Raw genomic sequence first — 20,660 nt, 5'->3', positions numbered from 1 at the left:
GCTGTACTATAATATGGATTTAAATATTATATGATTATGTATATGTATATATCTTTGTATATTTTGGAGGTGTTGCATTTGTGTGTATGTGCATGTGCCCATGCCTGGGAGTCATGGCGACCTCTAGTGACTCCTACTGGGGCATGGAGAATGTTCAGAGAAGTGGTTTGATAGCCTGCCTCTGCCTCCCACCCTTGGTATTCTTCAGAGGTCTCCCATCCAAATACTTGCCAGGGTCTGGAGGAAGAGAAAGAGAAAGAAGATGAAGAAGTTGGATTTATACCCCACCCTTCACTTGGAATCTCAGAGTGGCTTAAAATCGCTTTCCCTTCCTTTCCCCACAACAGACACCCTGTGAAGTAGGTGGGGCTGCGAGAGCTCTGAGAGAACTGCTCTTGAGAGAACAGCTCTGAGAGAATTGTGATTGACCCAAGGTCACCCAGCTGGCTGCATGTGGAGGAGTGGGGAGTCAAACCCGGTTTTCCAGATTACAGTCCACTGGCTATTAACCACTACACCAAACTGGCTCCTAAAATCTGATGAGATTGGGCTTGCCTGGGCTATCCAGGTCAGGGCTATATCGTTTTATACTGATGTGCACCATCCTGAGCCCTGTTCCACAGGGAAGGGTGGTTTTACAAATCAAATCTAATAAATAAATAAATAAGAACAATAACTCAACAAACTCTGCCTATACACACACAAAACACAGATATATAAGAATTAATTTGCAACTGCTGGTAGCTGAATTAATTGCAATTTATGTTGTATTTCTTGGCTTGTCATGTCTGAGTTGCAACTTAGAAGACTTTTTTGTTTCCTGTATTACATCTACAGACTAGCTGTGACACATGTTTAAAATCACTGATAATAAATTTGAATTTATATTATATTTGTAACAAGGTCAAAGGGTTAGGATGTTGTAATTAAATCTTGGGGTGTGGGAATTTTATTCCTAAGGGATAACTACTTGTCCACTTTGTGTCAGATTAGCATTTGGTTACACATCATATTGGGATGTGTCTACTGCATTCAAAACTGAAAACAGCTTAATGTTCAGTGCTTAGAATACAATAAAAGGTCACAGTGCCAAGCATTTTTAAAAGTATGATGTCACTGAATGCTCACAAACATTCCAACTGCTGGTGATAGACTGAGGTCGGTCCAAGAATGTTGTCAAACAATTCTGCCAAACAACTATGGCTGGGAAAATTAAGGCCAGGAAAAGCTTTGTACTGTTGGAGTACATATTGATTTGAACAAAATATGTTGTGCCATTATAAGATACAGTTGAGATTTTCTCCTACCCTCAACCTTAATTCTCAACTCACAGGTAGAAGCAAATACACAAAATAGATAAGGAGAGCATGGGTTGGATCCAGAGCCTTTGAGGTCTGTGCAAGGATCCCTGATATTCTCAACTCTTCTCTCCTCACAGCAGCCATTCCAACTCCAGGAAAGTTTATTCCTGGGGCTGTAGAACCCATATGGAGTAATAGCCATGCAGGTCGAGAGGCTGCAGTGGAGAAGGCAAAACAATTGTTCCCTTCCTTCTGTCTCTTCTGTCAGCAGAGCTCCATTCATGCAGTAGACAGAAGGGAGCAACTGTGCCCTGTTCTCACTCCAGTCTCTTGACTCACATGGTTATTATTCCACATGGGTCCTGCAACTCTATGACTAAACTTTCCCAGGATTAGAAATGGCTGCTGAAGAGGCGGAAGACCTAAGGAGACCAGTGGCCAGTAGTACTTCCTACTGAATTACTGAGAGATCCAAACCCATGACTGGTTCTTTCCACAGATGACATCCATAATAACCAATGCATAGGACTTGCATCTCCATACTTCTATTCACTAAGCAAGAGCACTGCTTCAAAGTCACCAAGAACACTGATACATTTTCAGGTTCGAACACAGATCTGCCAATGAATATTGCATGAATATTTGAAAGTGAAACCACCACTGAATGCAGCCCATCTGGCAACAGCTAAATGAGTAATACAGCATTAGCAGCTCTAGCAGTATTTAGTGACATACCCAGGAAGGTATATAGGGAAGGGTGTTAGTCTGTAATGAAGAATGCAAAAAGGACAACTTTTTAACTTGTCCAAGTGTGGACCTGTGAGATATTGCACTCCAATGCCACCGGTTCCAACTCCAGCCCCTCTTCCTCCTAGCTCCCTTGCTTAGCTTCAGCCTCACATATTCTTGTATTATTCACTAGGCTCCTTGCTCCAAGTTTGCTTCCTGTGTCTTTTGGCATTGCTAAGGGTGAGATTACAGACCGCAGATTCCCCAGGTTCAAAGGGGGCGTGAGCTGAAGGGCAAGGGAACAAAGGGCTCCTGGCCCGTGGCTCTTCACATGGGGTGCACAGCTGAAGCCCTGCCATTTCATGTAATGAGTGCAAGAAGGTCCCTCACTATTGGTGAGAGAGAACTACACCTGTTACATACCTGGAAATCAGGAGCAGTACTGATACAGAACAATACCTGTTGGACAATGCTAACATCTACACATCACAACTGTAGCCCTGGACTTGCTGTGTGGCTTCTCTGTGGTTCTGGGGGCACTCTTTACATGGAGCAGGATGTTTGATGAATGTGCCATGTTAGTGCAGATAGCAGCTGCTAGATGGGGGGGGGGGATTTTTCAAAGATGGCCAGTATCTGGAAAGATTATTGCTGCCTATCTATGTAGCATCCTGAGTAGGGATGGGCATTAATTGGCTGACAAACTAAAGTTCATCACAATTTTTTGTCAGTTTGTGGTTCGCAAAGCAATTTTCACAGACTGAAGAACTGTCATGAATTTTGAAGAATTTTGATAAAGTTCATGGTGATTCATGAAGAGCAGGGGTTTCCGCAGCGAGCAGAAAGGGTTTAAATGGCTTAGAGCCATTTAAACCAAATAGCTGAGTAGTGGATCCAGGTGGCCACTAGACTAAAGTAATGCACTCTATGTATGCGTCCCCTCAAAGCTGACTTGGAGACTCCAGTTGTACAAAACACCACAGTACAGTTAGTATCAGAAGCTAGATGGAATATGCATATTGCTCTCATTCTGTAATCACTCCACTGGATGTCCATTAGTTACGAGGCTTAATTCAGGGTATTGGCTATCACAAACAAAGCCCTTCATACCTGCAGGACCGCCTCTCTGCCTGTGCTCCACTCATCTGAGGAGGGATTTCTGCAAGTGCCATCCTGTAAATGGGCAAAATCAGCAACTATCTGTACCTGTGCATTCTCTGTTGTGGCCCCCACCTTATGGAATGGCTTGTCTGTTGAGGTTAGGAAGACTCCCACTATCCTGGATTTATGCAAACTACACAGAACTGAATTATTCAGGAGGGCTTTTTCATATAGGTAATAGGGCTGTGCTGTAATGAAATCATAGAGAAAGATGCTCTGGTAAAGGTACTGTGGACTGTCTGTTACTGTAAATATGCTCTTACTTTGTAAGTTCTGCATAAGTTAATGTGTTATGTTTAAATGTTTGTACTTTGTTTCAGCTCTGTTTCAGATGTCTGCTTGTTTTCAGATTTCTGCAGTCCAAACAGTATTGCACTGTTTATTAGATGTCCCATCCCACAGATTTTATTGACTTACACTGTGTAATCCTCCTGGAATCTCAGTGAGAAAGATAGGCTATAATAATGTAAACAAATAAAATCAATACAGTTTATAATGTGAAAGTAGTATTAAATAAATAACGGAAAGGTATGATAACAATATGCTGAATTTCTAGATTCAAGACTCAGAAATGCTAATATTACCAACTTTCTAAAGACATAACATTCCTGGGAACAGCCCGGGGAATGGAAAATATTCCTTTGTCTTTCTTGGACTATAAGCAGCTAATGGACCAAGGACTGGGGGTAATAAGAATTCACAGCAGCCTCCACTGACAGGGCATATAAAACTACCTGTTGTCTCCTCTGGAGGTAGGTGTGAAATTCACAAAAGAATGCAAGACAGTACATAAAGATTTTAGAAGTGGCAAATCAACAAAAAATCTAGGCTGAGTTTAGAAGGCAAACAAAAAGGCGTAGTAATTAATAAAATCTTTATCTTACCTTTTCCCCCCTTCCTGACTAATATCCCTGTCTGCCTCCCTCACCTTTTCCATATGTCTGTCTAGCTTTTCTAATCTTAGTTGCTCGATTCCCTTTTCATCTTCTGCATTCCCTTGAGTGCCTTCCCCTGGCATATTTACAAGACTCTCATCTTTTCTTGCCTTATCAGTCCCCCGCTCACTCTCACCCTTCATGCTTGAATCCAGCATCTCCGTATGTTTCTTTATTTTGTTGGGGGGATACCATATAACTGGCTTCCTCTGATACCTGCAGTGCAACATTTATCTGTTAGCAGGTGGTGTTGCAAGAGCAGACTGACCTTGCAAAACAGCTTAATCGGTGATCCCCCACTGTGGTTTAAACAGTGACACTGCACTAGCTGGTAATAGTTTGATAATTGAAAACATTCTTTTCTACTGAAAACTGTTGCTATAGCTCCAGAATCTAAATATCTAGTTCTGAAACAATGCTTTGGATACTGGATTTACAAAGAAAAACTCAGCAATTAAATCAATTTATGTAAGTCAAATGACTCAGGAGAAACAATTATAGTTTCAGAATTTCTATTTTATGCAGGCTTAAAAGTAAACACGGGTGTAGTTAATTTTTCTGAGTTGTATCCTAAGATTTGCTTAAATGAATTAAGTAGATCTCACTTTCTCTGGATTGTGTCATTAACTAAAATTTTCTGTGCAGCAACGTCTTGATTATAATCTCAAAAAAACTCTTATTAAAACACTACCTGTAGACACAATACTGACTCATGGTATGGTCTCACATAAGTAAGCCTTAGGCTTGTGCTCTCCCACTCCTTCTCTCTCCTACCCTAACACATTCTTATTCCCTTGGGAACTTTTTAGTTCATGGCAAACCAGTGCTTTTTATGTTTCTGTTTCATCAGGGCAAATTGTGGTTTATGTAAATCACTAGGAGCAATGCCCGTCGTGGGAAGAAATACAACGAGATCTAGAAGGAAGCTACAGATGAGTGTCCCGACTGTGGCTGGTGGGGCGGCAGAGGGAAGTGGAAAATGGAGGGAGGAAAGCCATGTTTCTTTCCTTCTGCTTAGCTATAAGGCAGGGCTGTCTCAAGTCATTTTGCTGCCCCAAGTGGGTAGAATGGGAGGACAGCCTCATGGTAACAGATATGGTTCTCTCCACCTCTGACTTATTTTTTGAGGGGGAGGGGGGTGTTATGCAGTGGCAGCTAAGGTAGAAAAGCACCTCCTCCTGTGCCATGTTTTCTGGGTTCCAAGGGTCTGGAAAGTAGTTCCATAGCTGATTACACGGTTGCCAACTCTGGGTTGGGAAATACCTGTAGATTTGAGGGGTAGAGCCTGGGGAGGGCAGGATTTGGGGTGGGGAGGGACTTCAGTAGGGTATAATGCCATAGAATCCACTGCACAAAGCAGCCATTGTCTCCATGAGAACTGATCTCGGTCATCTGGACATCAGTTTTAATAGCTGGAGATCTCCAGGTGCCGCCTGAGGTTGGCTTATCTTAATTTGGGGCTATGCAGTCACAGCTAAGGTAGAAAAGCACCTCCTCCTGTGCCACGTTTTCTGGGTTCCAAGGGTCTGGAAAGTGGTTCCATAGCCAATTACACGGTTGCCAACTCTGGGTTGCCATAATGCCATAGAATCTACTGCCCAAAGCAGCCATTGTCTCCAGGAGAACTGATCTGGGTCATCTGGACATCAGTTTTAATAGCTAAAGCCCTGACTGCTACGTCACATTGGCTGTCATACAGGGGCCATCTCAACAGGATATAAGGACACAGAGTCCACCATTTTCTCCAGGGGAACTGATCTCTGCCATCTGGAAAGCAGTTATAATTCTGAGTGATCTTCAGCGCTCACCTGGAGATTTGCAACCATGGTTTCCCCCAACAGACACTAAGGGGAAATTTATTTTACCTCAGAACATCAACAGCAAACTGTTTAGAATGTTAGAGGGAAAGGCCAGTGAGGCCACATATGCAAACAACCTCTGTGTTCCGAGGCAAAGGCCAATCAGGCCACATATGCAAATGACCTCTGTGTTCTGACTGGCTGTGGGGGGGAGAGGAACAGTAAACTGTTTAGAATGTTGGAGGCAGGACTCAGGCAAAGCAGCCAGTGGATAGGGAGACCCTCTGAATGACACATCAGAGAGCGAACTGATTTTGAAGCGTGTTGGAATGTTCAGGGGAGTCCATGACCAAAATAGAATTATATATACCGGAGGATATGACGAAACTGTGGTTTCTAATTCTGGTTTATAGGCATACCAGCCTAGAACCAGGAAACCCAAGTATGTATGAGCTTGAATTCAAGGCTCATTCATGTAAAACTAAGGAATGGATTGGGATTATATCAGCATAAAGAATCTCAGGACTCTCAAGGGGTCAAGTTATCCTAATGCCTCCAACTTGGAAATTCTACTTGAGATACATCTCCTCCCTTTGTTTATAACCCTTTTGTCCCTGGTGCTCTGTTCTTTCTAGAGTGCTTTAACTCAACTAGATTTATTGACTGAGCTATCTAAAACAGAATTGCTTATAGAAATAACTTTTTTTATTTATGCAACTTTTTTCTTTAACATGAAGCCCAAAATGGGCACAAATTACATCACTAAATCTCTAGAACTAAATCCAGGTATATAAGTACAGCTCCATTCTTCACTATTTAAAAGGCCTCTCCCACCAATAAGAATTACCTTTTCAACATCTTCATAGTTATCACTCTGTCCATTGTCATAGAGTCTCGCATATAATTTCCAGATTTCTCCATCACTTGTCACTCTAGAAGTCACTCTGCCAAAGAGTGCCTGCAGCTTTGCCTTTAATCCTGTTGTTGTCTCTCCATTTCGATCAACCATTCCATCCATTACTGCCTTCACCAGTATCTTAAGCACCTTAGAGAACAGATGTATTAATAAAAAAAATGTAATGCACTCAGTGATACAAACAAGTCACTACATTTTTAAAGGGAATCCGATAAATACAATACATTTGAAGTACCCTTTTTCTAAAATATGAACTGTAAATAATTTTGGATTAAAAGTCTTAAAAGATCAGTAGATGGCTGTTTAGATAACTGGTTGATTCTTAAGAAGTATTTATTTATGAAAGCATTTATACCCTGCCTATACCATTAGTACATCTACTAGGAGGGATGGTCCTTTACTCATCTGGGTCCACATCATGAAAGTCTTTTAAACTAATAAGAACCAGCACGTAGAATTCAGGCAAGAATCAGTCAACCAGTGAAGTTATTTTAAGTATGGCATTACATGAGCACAGTGGTCCTCCAGTAAAAATGTAGGCTACTACTTTAAATGTATATAGTTTACACATTTCAAATTCAAGCCCACATAGGGCACACACTGCCAGTAGTCTGGTATAGAAGCCATCAAGTTATGCATAGCCAGAACCCTCCTACCATGAAAACAGTGCTGTTGCTAAATCAGTCACAACTGAAAAAATATACTCCTGCTTACTTGTACTACCTGGATATTCAGGTGCAGCTCTGGATCCTGAAGCACCCCCAAACTGAAAACTTGTGTCTTCATGGGGAGATCAAACCAGAACAACCTGAATACTTAATTCCTGACAAACAGTATCTTTGTCCTTTCTGGATCTTATCAGCTTCATTTTATTCAAAGGTACCTAGTTCATCACTGCTTTTAAAAAATGAAGACAGATCAAGATGGGTAGCAGCCATGTTAGTCTGTCTGTAGCAGTAGAAAAGAGCAAGAGTCTTTAAGGTGCTACTGGACTCTTGCTCTTTAAAAATTAATTAGAACTTTAACTGCTCTTCTAGCTTCAGATGCTAAGTATCTGCACATTAATGACACCAAAAGGATGGCCTCTCACTCCAGAACTCTGGATAATGTCTCTCAGAGATTTCATGCAGAAGTCACATGGACTATAAGACAGACTCCATAATATGAACACCATGAGGTACAGAAGCTGTGATCTGTCTTTCAGGAAACATGCACCTCAAAGAGGCACCCCAAACCCATCCTGGCGAGACAGTCCAGAAAGGTACCATTTATAATTGTATCCAATGTCATGGAGAAGTCCAGGAGAATGAACAGGAATGTGCTTGCGCAGGTAATCTAGAAAAGCAGCCACAGCAGGCTGTCTCAGGGCCAGGCCAGAAGCCAGATGGAACACAGAGATATAATCCAAGGATCTCTAGAGTGGTGCCAGGCTGGCACTCGGACATTCTGTCCAGACATGGAATGCTGGAGACTGGCTGGCCCGTTTCTTTAAAAATGCCTCAACACAGCCACTTCCAAGGCTTTTCACCATTATGACAACCCTGAAAAGCATATTTTGATTGAGACAAGGTCATTAAGAAACTACATCCCTTATTCCATAAAACCCTAATCTTGTACACGTCAACAGTTTTAATGCTCGCATACAAATCTGAAAATATGGATGTGGTATCAGAAGCAAAATACGTCAATATTAATGTCATTAACTGATAAACAGGCAATTTCAAACATTTGTAAATGTATACACAGTAGCCAGCCCACTAAGCATTTTCCTTCATGTATTTCATGTTGGTCATTGCAAAAAGTAATCCAATTGCTCTAATTTTGTTCCCACCCAACCTATTTTGTATGCCTCTCATCAATTTACTAAAAACAAAAATCTACATTTTCAAACATCTTAGCTGCTATTAATCTAGTTCCAAAGCTCCTTTGAATAAAATTCAGCCTGTCAAAACATGTTCACAAGCTGCTTTGATGCTCACAACAAAGCTGAGAGAATTCAGGCAGGCAAAATGGTTTTAGAGATCAGCTCTCACATGATAAGCCAAGAGTCTATAAGGGTACCATGCCGTAAATGTCTCCCCATGTTAAAGCTTAAAAACAAGGAAACAGTTATTAGCAATCACAGGTGTCTCTCGACCACGTTAATTCTGCTTCCTCCTCAGCTTTGAAATGCCTTGCATAGAAACATGCCAACACTGAAATGTAAAAGCAAGCACATTTTGTTTCTGCCCTTCCATTACAAAAGCTTCCAGACATGAGCCATGTAATGTAGGCAAAGCCTGAAGTTCGCCAAGAATCACAACTGATCTTCAGACCTCAGAGAGGAGTCCTTCTTGAGGGAATGGCAGCCATGAAGGATGGACTCAATGACATCACATCCCTGCTGAGCTCACTCCCTTCCCCGAACTCTGTCCTTCCCAGGCTCTGTCTGCAAATCTTCAGAAATGTTTCAAGCCAGAAGTGGCAGCCCTACATATCAAGTATAATACATGGAATTTTGACATTGTGGCAGAAAGAACTGTTTTAAATCAAATACATTACTGAAAGCCAAAAAGGAAAACCAGGATATTTAAAGTTGAATTTAGTCAAATAATATTTCTGAATGTATGATGAGTTTAACCATACTTCCCAAGCTTGAATTGTAAGGCAGTTCATGGGAAGCATCTGGTCCCACTATGAAATGGCCCCCACCCACAACCTGGTCTATCTCTGGTATGCCATCCAACTAAGCATACAGGAAAAGGTGTGGAAGACTGAACAATTTTGGTTGGTTCGTCATCCAACCACTATAAGACAGGACAGAAATGGCTCAAACTCTGTCTCCTGCACTCATATTTTCCTCTATTCCCAGCATGTAAAGGAGGAAGGAGGGGCATTTCGGACTGAAACTGGTTAATATACAAAGGCAAGATGTATCCACCCTCCCTTTACTGCATGTACTTTCCAATAACATCATGGCTATGAAGTGACTGAATTTACAAGTTTTACTAGGTCTGCTTGAAACTTTTTTTTAAACAGTGGAAAGATATTCCTGTAGCCTTCACTGTAAAACAGAGGACAGCATATTTAATGAAGTATGACTCAAACTGGATTTTCATAAGCCATGTATGAATTTTGTAAACTGGACACCTGAATGTAAATGAAAACATATCACACCTGGATATCTTTGTACTTTTCTTGTAAATCCATAAGCCTGTGATAAGCTTTAATAGCTTCTGAAAACTCTCCAATGTCTGTACTGGTAAGAATATAATTTTCCCAAATCTGCCAGTGCTCATAATTACACTTGAGTGCTTCCTGAAGGGTCCGGAATGCTTTGATCCTAGTTAATAAAATAAAACAAATAAACATTTTACTTTGTCATTAAAGAACTTTCTGTTAGTGTGCTGAGAGTCTTCAAAATTAGACATCATAGTTAGAAAACATGATCTCAGTATATAGCAGTCATTCTACTAAATTCACAAAAATATTGACCATCCCTTCCGGACAACAGCCCACTTCACGCTGTAAGCTTTACTTGTACTCGCCATACAAATATATTGATGAACACCCTTTCCAAAATATCTTAGCAATATGGGAGTTGTTTTTGTAATCCTGTGATGTGTGTCCAGAAAAGTGGCTCTCACACTAATATGGCTAAAGGCTGATGTTCCGTGACATCAATTCCTTGTGTATCTTCTGGCCATGAGTCGTTGCAGGATAGGGAAAGGTGATGCATAAGGGTCACAGCTTTGGACAAGGGGTTCCCCAGGTACCCCATGCAATGCCTGTCTATGGAGTAAAAAGCAACCTAAGGACTAGGCATCTTGATCAGGAAATAGGCCGGGGAAAGACTTTTATCCCCATCACTGTGGCCCCAGTTCATATTGCTCTTCCCACCCCAGCAGCTGCCAGAAAATTCCTAAGAGTTTTTTTCTAAGGTGCAGTAAATCTGGTGCACTTTAATGGTGTAGTCCGATTCTATTCGTTTTGATAACTGGCTGTAAAGTTTCTCCAAGACCCTTTTTGCATAAGCTTTGAAAGTTACTGAAAAGGACATTTGTTCAAAAAAAGTACTCTTGAACAAACAAGCTTGTATCTCTTTACATCTATTTTCTACTCTTTGCAGTCTATATAGCAACTGCATCTTTCAGTCTCCACATTCCATAAATATGTCTAAGTGTCTCTTGAACTTATTTATGGCTTTTGGTTCAATGCATTTTCTTGACAATTTGTTTCCTGTGTCCACGACTGTGCAAGTCCCTGTTGGTTTTCTCATTTTCAGCTTGTTTACAGATAGCAGATAAATGGCTCTCTGTGATATAAGGAAAAACAAAGCTAAAGCCATCAGTTAAAAAAAATCCGCTTTGATTTCACTCCCTTGTTTTCTAAAATTGCATTCTTTTGTCAGATGATTAATGGGACAGTCCAAGGAACCCAAAATTATCCCAACTTACTTACAATACTGAACTTCAGGGAAAAACTGTTATCAAACAATGTGTCCACACCAGACATCACTACATACACTAAACAAGCATACTGAGCTAAAAAAAAATCAGTTGCCTATACAAGATTTATTAACAGCTCATTCTAGAAAGAAGAGAAATCAACAGCCTATTATGAAGACTGATATGTATCTACTTCCATGAAGTTAATAATAAATTGCCTGTTTCTCCCTTTAATATCTAAAGTACAATATAAAGAGTACATCATGTTTAAAATGGAACGCCTTCAGATTTAATTTCCACTTTCAATGATGCTATTCATTTTATTTATTTAAAACATTTATTATCTGCCTATCTTCCTTATGGAGCTAGAGGAGACATACCAACATAGATAAAACACAGAATAAAACAATTGAAAACATAAAACTGAAAATTTAAAACCACTACTCAGGACTGCTAGTAAACAAAACCAAATGTAGTCCTAAATAAAACCATCTTCAGCTGCCTCCTAAAGACTGAAAGTGAGGGGACCAGGTGCACCTCCCTGGGGAGGTTGTTCCATAATTGTGGGGCTGCTCCTGAAAAGGCCCTCTCTCGTGTACCCACCAAACAAGCTTCTTTGATTGATGGGGACAGTCGAGAGGGTCTCTTCTTGGGATCTTAATTCCCAGGCAGAAACATATGAGAGAAGATAGTTCTATACAAATGCTTACATGCCACCTGAAGCAGCTTATAACAAGAATAAAAAACTTGGGACTAGATCCAACGTATCCATTTTGCTAACAGTGGAGACTCTTTTTGGCTCAAACGTTACTTGTCCCAATCGCGCAAGGAACCCCGCACTGGCAGTACATGTCTCTTCCACAAGCAGAACGCTCCTTGTGCCAGTAGAGTAGAAATGTCAGATTCAATCCATACAATTCACAAGAATTATCAGCTCAACAGTGTATGAGTGTTATGTGCTGACAAGTCCCTTCTAGCTTATGATAACCCTATGAATTAATGGCCCATCTGGCCTTGATCAGAGCTTCAGCCTATCTCACCGTGGCTCTGGCTCTATAGAACGGGCTTCCCGAAGAGGTGAGATGACCCCCTCCCTGGAAATCTTCAGAAGATGCTGGAAGGCCTGCCTATTTGCCAGAGATTTTGAATAGCAGATGTCTTTTTAAGGGGGGGAGGGAGGAAGGACCTGGACTTGTTAGTTTATCTTTCTTATTAGCTGGGGATGTTTTAACTATTATTTATTGTAAGCCACCTTGAACCAAGAGGAAAAGGAAAAGCAGGTTATAAATGTTTTAATAAGTAAATAATGACTTCCAAAGTCTCTTGCCCTTCCAAGTCTCAATCTCCTTCTGATTTCTTGGTTGCAGTCCCCTTACAGTTGATGACTGAGCCAAGGAATAGAAAATCTTGAATAATTCCAATGTCTTCATTATCAACCTTAAAGCTGTGTAATTCCTGAGTAGTCATCACTTCTGTCTTCTTGATGTTCAACTGTAGTCCTGCTTTGGTACTTCCTGCTTTAACTTTCAGCAGTATTCGTTTCAATTCTTCACTCTTTTGAGCCAAGGAATAGAAAATCTTGAATAATCCCAATGTTTTCATTATCAACCTTAAAGCTGTGTAATTCCTGAGTAGTCATCACTTCTGTCTTCTTGATGTTCAACTGTAGTCCTGCTTTGGTACTTCCTGCTTTAACTTTCAGCAGTATTCGTTTCAATTCTTCACTCTTTTTTGACAGTAATGTGGTGTCATCTACATATCTCAAACTGTTACTGTCCCTTCCACCAATTTTCAATCCATCTCCATCTAAATCTAATCGAGTTTTCCTTATAATATGTTCTGCATATAGACTGAAGAGATGGGAAGATAAAATACATTCTTGTCTGACACCTTTGCCAACTGGAAACCATTTTGTTTTTCCATATTCTTTCCTCAGAGTAGCCTCTTGGCCGGAGTATAGGTTGTGCATCAAAACAATCAGATGTTGTGGTACACCTATTTCTTTTAAAGCCATCCATAGCTTTTCATGAATTACACAGTCAAAAGCTTTGCTGTAATCTATAAAACACAAACTGATATTCTTCTGAAATTTTCTTGTATGCTCCAGTACAGGCCAGTCGGTCTGACCTTTGTCCAAGGGAAGATACTGGAGCAGATTTTAAAGGGATCGATCTGCGAGCATCTAAAGGACAACTTGGTGATCTAGGGAAGTCAGCACAGATTTGTCCCCAACAGGTCCTGCCAGACCAACCTCATTTCCTTCTTTGTTCCAGTTACAAACTTACTGGATCAAGGGAATGCTGTTGATGTTGTTTACTTGGATTTCAATAAAGCTTTTCACAGGGCTCCCCATGATGTTCTGATGGGTAAACTAAAGGACTGTGGACTGGACTGTAGGTGGAGAGGGAACTGGTTGAAGAACTGCACTCAGAGAGTAGTTGTCAATGGCATTTCATCTGAATGGAGGGAGGTGTCCAGTGGAGTGCCACAGGGCTCGGTTCTGGGCCTGGTACTTTTCAATACTTTTATAAATGATCAGGATGAGGGTGTGGAGGGACTACTCATTAAATTTGCAGATGACATTAAATTGGAAGGAGTAGTGGACACACTAGGATAGAATTCAACGAGATCTGAACACGCTGGAAAAGTGGGCGGATGTGAACAAGATGCAATTTAACAAGGGTAAGTGTCAAGTTCTACATCTGGGTAACAAAAATGAGAAACATGCATACTGGATGGGGGATACACTTCTGAGTAGCATTGTGTGTGAACAAGATCTTGGGGTAAGGGTGGACCGAAAGTTAAACATGAGCAGCCAGTGTGATGTGGCAATAAAAAGGCTAATGTAATCTTGGGGTATAGCAACATCCAAATCACAACATGTCATAGTTCTGCTGTATACTGCATTGGTCAAGCTGCACCTGGAGTACTGTGTGCAGTTTTGGAGGCCTTACTTCAAAAAGGATGTGGACAGAATGGAGTACGTGCAGAGAAGAGCAATGAGGATGATTGGGAGCCTGGAGACCAAGCCCTATGAGGAAAGGCTGAGGGACTTGGGAATGTTTAGTCTGGAGAAGAGGAGGTTGAGGGGGGACATGATTGCTCTCTTGAAGTATCTGAAGGGCTGTCACTTAGAGGAGGGAAGGGAGCTGTTCCTGTTGGCAGCAGAGGATAGGACTCGCAATAATGGGTTTGAATTAAGGGCAGGATGGTGCTGGCTGGTTATTAGGAAAAACTTTTCTACAGTAAGACTTGTGGAACAGTGGAATCAGCTGCCTAGGGAGGTGGTGAGCTCCCCCTCACTGGCAATCTTTAAGCAGGGTCTGGATAAACACTTGTCAGGGATACTGTACGCTGATCCTGCATGGAGCAGGGGATTGAACTAGATGGCCTGTATGGCACCTTCCAACTCTGTGATTCAGTAACCAATCTAAATTTGCAATATGATATCTAGTGCCTTTTCTGAATCCAGCTTCAACATTTCTCTTTCCATATATGCTAACAGTTTTTGTTGTAAGATTTTGACCATTTTGCTTCCGTGAGAAATTAATGTGATAGTCTAATAGTTGCTGCCATCTTTGACATCACCTTTTTCAGAACTGGTAGATTGTTTCCCCGCTCAACCGTAAACAGTAATAAATCAGCTAGATAAAGGTTCCATAGTTAAAAGACAATGAAGTTGTTAAACACAATACAGAGTAGCCTCAGGAAAAGCTTTTGGGCAAAAAACAGGCTTTCCTGGGAATGAAAAGTCATCAGCGAAAATAATCAAAGAGTTTGAGGTATGTCTTTACCCATTGTTTTGGGTTAAAACTTTCATTAGACATTTATAAGGAAGAAAGTATGCTGAGGCATAGCATTAGTAGTACAAGAATCTGATTAAACGCAGCTTGTTCAGGTACATTTAAAAGTTGCTGTATTTAAATATTCCTAAATCTTGTTACTGTTATACATTTTGTTGCAGTTGTTATTCTTGTTCAACTGATATATTGAAATTTTGAAAATAAAAAATAGATTTTTTTAAAAAGCCATCAAAAAGATGCAAGAGCATTCCATAACGAGAGCTGCCCTTGTATTCAAGCAGCTATCAAAAAACAGAACACAGAGCATAGCCTCCCCTATAGTTTTACAGATACAAGGAGCTGATACTGTACTCAATAGTATGCTGCATAATAAATTGTTGATTGTAGTGTTAAGGACTGTACATCTAAATAGTTACTTTTTCTTTTAAAATCTTTTTAGCAATATAATCTCTGGATTTCTAATGGTACGTGGTGGGAGGCCAAATAAGAATCCTGGACTACAGTGTGATCAAATCGGATCACAAGGATAGCATGTGTGTACAGCAGTGGGAAGCCACTGGGGAAGCAGAAGACAGAGGAAACCAGCCTTATTTTCTTTGGAAGCAGGCATCACTAATCTCTTTGATGTACTTACTTCTGCTTTAATCTGATATACGCAGTCGATAAATTATTCCAAGCCTCAGCATTCTGCAGTCAAAACACATACAATAAGAGGATTAGCTTAACATTAGTAAGAGAACAATTTTAAAACTGACTTTTATTTGCAAATCTTGTCTACAAAAAAGAAAAGTGACAATTTAAATTAGAGCATCAAATCAATGAGCAAAATCAAGCCAAAGTTTAAAATGTTAAGTGTCACTGATTTCAAGAGAAGAGTTAGAAGCACATATTTAACTGTCCCCTTAGTTAATATGTTGTTGAAAGCTTTCATAGCTAGAGTTCATTAGCTGTTGTAGGTTTTCCGGGTTGTATGGCCGTGGTCTTGGCATTGTAGGACCTACCTTGACACAGAGAGTACTCCATCTTTCTGTGTTATACCTCTGAGGATGCCAGTCACAGCTACTGGCAAAACATCAAGTCCTACAATGCCAAGACCATGGCCATACAACCCGGAAAACCTACAACAGCTAATGTCCCTTTTGTTGTTTTTAGTTGGGTCATCTCCATTAGAATGTATTAGAATATTATTGTTCCCTAAGCCAGTTTTTACTGTTGTTGACATCGTCTGGTATAAAATCAGTCCAGAAGGAGAAACTGTGGCACGTTGAATGACCTGTTTGCCCTCTGGCCTGAAGGCTCCTTCTTTGTCCTCTGGCCTGTAGGCGCCTTCTTAGTTTTGAATCCCAGATTGTAGGCACAACAAACTACATATTGTCGAAAGTAGCTCTTGAAGGACCACCTCTCCCTGCAGGTTCCCATGTGGCAGTTTTGTCCATTCCAGCAAGGTCTCTTGTCAGTAACTCCTTTGTCTAAGGCACATTCACAACAGTCCAGGCTCAAGTGTTTTCAGTGGCTGTCCCATACCTCTGGAACAGCCTCTTGGAAACAGCTGAGGGGCTTCTATCTTCCTGACTTTCTGGCAAGGCACACTGATTACTACAGCTTTTTGGGACAGCCTGAGCCTGGGCAAAGGGGGAATGGTGGAGACATAAAGTGTTTCTAGAGTAGTTTTCAATGTTTTTATCCCTGTTTTGTTTATCAAATTGTTTTTATATTGTTGTTACCTGCCTTGGGACTGGAGATGCTTAGGAGAAAGGTGGGCATACCAACCAACCCAGTTTGGATTTCACAGCAAACTGCTGTTTGTGTCAGATCAGGACGTATTCAGTCTCAGCTCCACATGTGAGGAGAGTCAGAGCATGCAAGTCTGAGAATAAACCAAATCATGAGCAAACAGGAATTTGGAAGCTGAAATAGTCAAAGTTATTAACCATGCCACATTTTCTCCTGCTGTACTGATTTTATACCTACTGGCCTCAGCATTATCAGTAACTGTCTTACTGAGACCAATATCATAAACAAATTCCAGTGAGATGACATTAATGTACCCCCTTAAGAAAAGTTTGAAATTTTTAAAGTATTAGGCAAGCACAGACTTGACAGTGTCCTCAGAATGTAGTTGAATATTACTTTATTTGGGTCAACGGCCTGATGCTAAATTCTTTACTTAGAAAAGCAAGTCTCCTCAAAACCTTTAGGATATCAACAAAGATCTGAATAAGAAAACTGAAACAATTGGTTAAGACACAACAGCAAACCTACGTGAATGAGGAGGAGGAGAAGAGATTGGATTTATACCCTGCCCTTCTCTACCCAAAGGAGTCTCAGAGTGGCTTACAATCTCCTTTCCCTTCCCCCTTGTGTTCATGTGCATCCTCTTCTCGCTGAGTGCTATAATTCATTTAGTTACTTCTGCTTTAAAAGCAAAGTATTACTTCTATGGATTCTTCAAATCCAAAGTAGAAAGGGGGGGTGGGGATAGTGTGCAACTACACGGCTTATTCCATAGTTATATATGTGAAACAATTCTATGATTTAGGCCTAAACATCAAGGATTGCAGGGAGTCCTTATGAAAGGATTTGGGAATCACTGTTTTATGAAGTAAGTATTAAAATAAAAAGATCAAAACTAGAACCGGTGAAGGAAGGAAAGGAGAGAACAGTGCTCTATTGTGCCTTAAGTGATTCCCTTAGTGTGTGGGTGCACAGTGTGACAGGAAATACATACTTCAATGAACAATATGCCATACTTACACAATAAAAGGTGTGAAAATGATAATGAAGTTTTAACCAAAGGAAAACTGGATAACGTTGGATCTCTTGTACTTACATCAGGCTCCAACATCACACATCGCTGAAATGCTCTGGCTGCACCTTCATAATCTTCCAAAGCTAAGTACGCACAACCCAAGGAAAACCACACCCCCAACTGAAAGGAAGAAATAACCAGACAAAAGGTTACAATGAGATAGTTCAGACACTGAACAAGGCGACTTTTTCATATTTTTATTGAGTATATATTACAATTTCATACAGATATTTCTTTCCTAATATATTATACTCCTTTTGAAACTAAGCAAGAAAAAAAAACCCCGATTGAGGTGACATATCGTCTGTTTATATCTTAATCCCAATCTTGTTTATAACCTCTTCTTTTTCTTATTTCCTTATATTACCCGCTTATAATACCACCATACAACTTCCTCTATATCATATTCTATTATATTCTTCTTGTGTGTTCTTCAGTACTTAGAAAAGAAAGCTGGACGGGGTTGCCTCCGATACTGGGTGCTGTAGGGGAAATCCCTACAACAGGAGGGTAGCTTCCACCCTTTTACCAGAGGTCTTTGGGGGAGCACACCCTTCACCTCCTTGCTATGCCCTTGTTATAATACTTCAACTCCTATATTATTTCCTCCTTTCTAATAGTTACCCCTTGTATCTAATTTTATATTGCCAACTTATATTTATTTATTTTAATTGCTCTCCACATAACTTAATATGCCATTGTCAAATCCCAAGACCCACTGTCCCCTTCAACTCCTCTGTTTGCTTAGTTACTGCGTCCAAAAGTTTTTTGCCCATGGTCTCATTGTAAGCGGTGAGAGTTTTTCCATTTAGATTGACCACAAGGTGGCCGAGTGGAAGCCATCTATTCTGAATTTCATGGTCTCTCAACGCCTTCGCTGTTTCTCGTAGTCTGCATCTTGCTATGAGAACCTCTGCTGGAATGTCAGTGTATAGAAAAATGATGGTATCCTTGAGAGGTAAACCCTGCTTTTCCCTTGCAATTTTAAAAAGTTTGTTTTTTGTCTGTACCTCTTTGAATTTGATTGCAATGCCTGGGGAGGCTTCTGCAGGAGCTCTTTTAGAAACGTTCAGCCAGAAGGCTGAGGTAATACTCTCTTCAGAAGTCCCTGCTTCCCCAGCTGCGAGAAGGATCTGTTGCAGCCATTTATTTAAAGAAGCGGTGAGGTTTCCTGCTGTGCTGAAACTCGTTGAGACTCCTCTAAGTTTGGCCTTCCTTTCTCTTAGTTTAGTTTCCTGTAGTATGATTTTATTTTTCGTCCATGCCTCAAACCCTTTCAGCTCTTTCATCTCATCTGCTACTTTCCTAGCTGTCTGGTGTGTAGCTTCAGCCTTCCTTTCTGTCGACTTTAGTGCAGCGGTGAGCTCATCCAGGTTCTTATTTATTGGTTCAATTATTTGTTTTAATTGTCCAAACTCTTTCTTTAATTGCCCAACATCATCACACAGAGTATTTATTTCATTCTTAATTTCTTTCTTTATCTCTGCCAAAGCATGCATAATCGTTATCTGGTAGCTTTGATCAGGCTCGCTTCCTCTAGCCGCCATTCCCCCCCCCGGCAGATAAATCTCCTGCTCTGAATCCTCAGAGTCTGTGTTAATCTTCCTTGGAGGTCTTTGGGGGGGGGGTCTTGGCTCCCTTCTTTCCTCTAGTCTTTCCCATACCTGGCATTGAAATTTGTGTCAGCGTTGGTTTTGTTTTAGAAAGCAAAATTGTTGTTCTTCAGTGGGAGTAGCAGGAGCGTCGAAGGGATGCAGCCAGCCGGAAGCTCAGCTACCACGCCCCCCTGAACAAGGTGACTTGTGTGTGCTCTTCTTCACATCCTTTTGCTCTTCCTAGTTTCAGCTGTGTGTGAGCTGGGGGTATATATCATTTTGCTCCCATAGAGCAGAATGGGAGAATTGGCGGCCAGAGCTGCCTGTCGAGCTTTGGAGGACCATTGTTGGTGTTTCCAGGGCTACAGAAGTCTATCCCCCTCACTGCTTTGACAATCAGTTCCCTTCCCTTTCTGCCTCTAAGTAATGTGTGGCGCGCCTGCTGCATGTGAGCTGGGGGTATATATCATTCTGCTCCCATAGAACAGAATGGAAACTCTCTTATTGGCAGCCAGTGCTGCCTGTTGAGATTTGGAGGGCCACTAGTAGTGTTTCCAGGGCTGCAGAAGTCCATCCCACCTGTTGCTTTGAGGATCCTAATTGATTGGCGCCAACGTGTCTGCTGTGGACACCACCACCACAAGCTGCACGAGCCTCCAAAAACTATGTGGAGGGCAGGGTTCCCTCTAAGCTGAGTTGGTGTGAACTAGCTCACAGTTTTTTAGCCTCCAGCTCACACATTTTTGCTTTAGCTCAGGAAGGAGGGCTCCAAAACAAACTGATTTATGCAGTAGCCAAATCACTTGCTCACAACTTTAATGCCAGTAGCTCACAAAGTAGATTTATTGCTCACAAGACTTCACATCTTAGAGGGAGCATTGGTGGAGGGTTGTGGGAAGCTCGTTGGGGTGAGATCACATGGACCTCAGTTTTAAAATCACAACCCAGGTGATTTTAGTCAGAAATGTTAGGGTCGTGGGGAGGTTTGTGCCCATCCCTAATATACATGTTCCCTTTTGGCTGTATCCTATAGCTATCATGAACATTCACTGTGCTTGTCTTATATAGGTTTGAGTTGTTGTGCTGCTCCTTGGCCTCCGGCGAAGCTCCCCCAGTGGCCGTAGCGTCGGGGCCTTGGCTGGGCTACAGCTGGCCGGTCGCCCCGGGGTGTGGCGGAATCCAAAA

At 41.2% G+C, this 20,660-nt stretch overlaps 1 protein-coding gene across 1 annotated transcript in view; it reads right to left on the bottom strand.

Annotated features, from left to right (window-relative positions):
* TTC27 (tetratricopeptide repeat domain 27) overlaps positions 1-20,660 on the bottom strand; it is a 138,176-nt gene that overhangs the window by 14,645 nt on the left and 102,871 nt on the right. Inside the window, exons 14-17 of the mRNA XM_015428173.1 lie at positions 17,902-18,000; positions 15,706-15,758; positions 9,998-10,163; positions 6,773-6,970 (exon numbers count right to left, since the gene is read on the bottom strand). Coding sequence (XP_015283659.1) covers positions 6,773-6,970; positions 9,998-10,163; positions 15,706-15,758; positions 17,902-18,000 — 516 coding nt within the window. The remainder of the gene's footprint in view (positions 1-6,772; positions 6,971-9,997; positions 10,164-15,705; positions 15,759-17,901; positions 18,001-20,660) is intronic.

This window comes from Gekko japonicus, unplaced genomic scaffold, assembly GCF_001447785.1.
Source record: "Gekko japonicus isolate JY-2015 unplaced genomic scaffold, Gekko_japonicus_V1.1 scaffold1694, whole genome shotgun sequence".
Classification (NCBI taxonomy): Eukaryota; Metazoa; Chordata; class Lepidosauria; order Squamata; family Gekkonidae; genus Gekko; species Gekko japonicus.
Note: the sequence above shows the minus strand (reverse complement) of the source record. Positions and strands in the feature narration are given on the sequence as shown.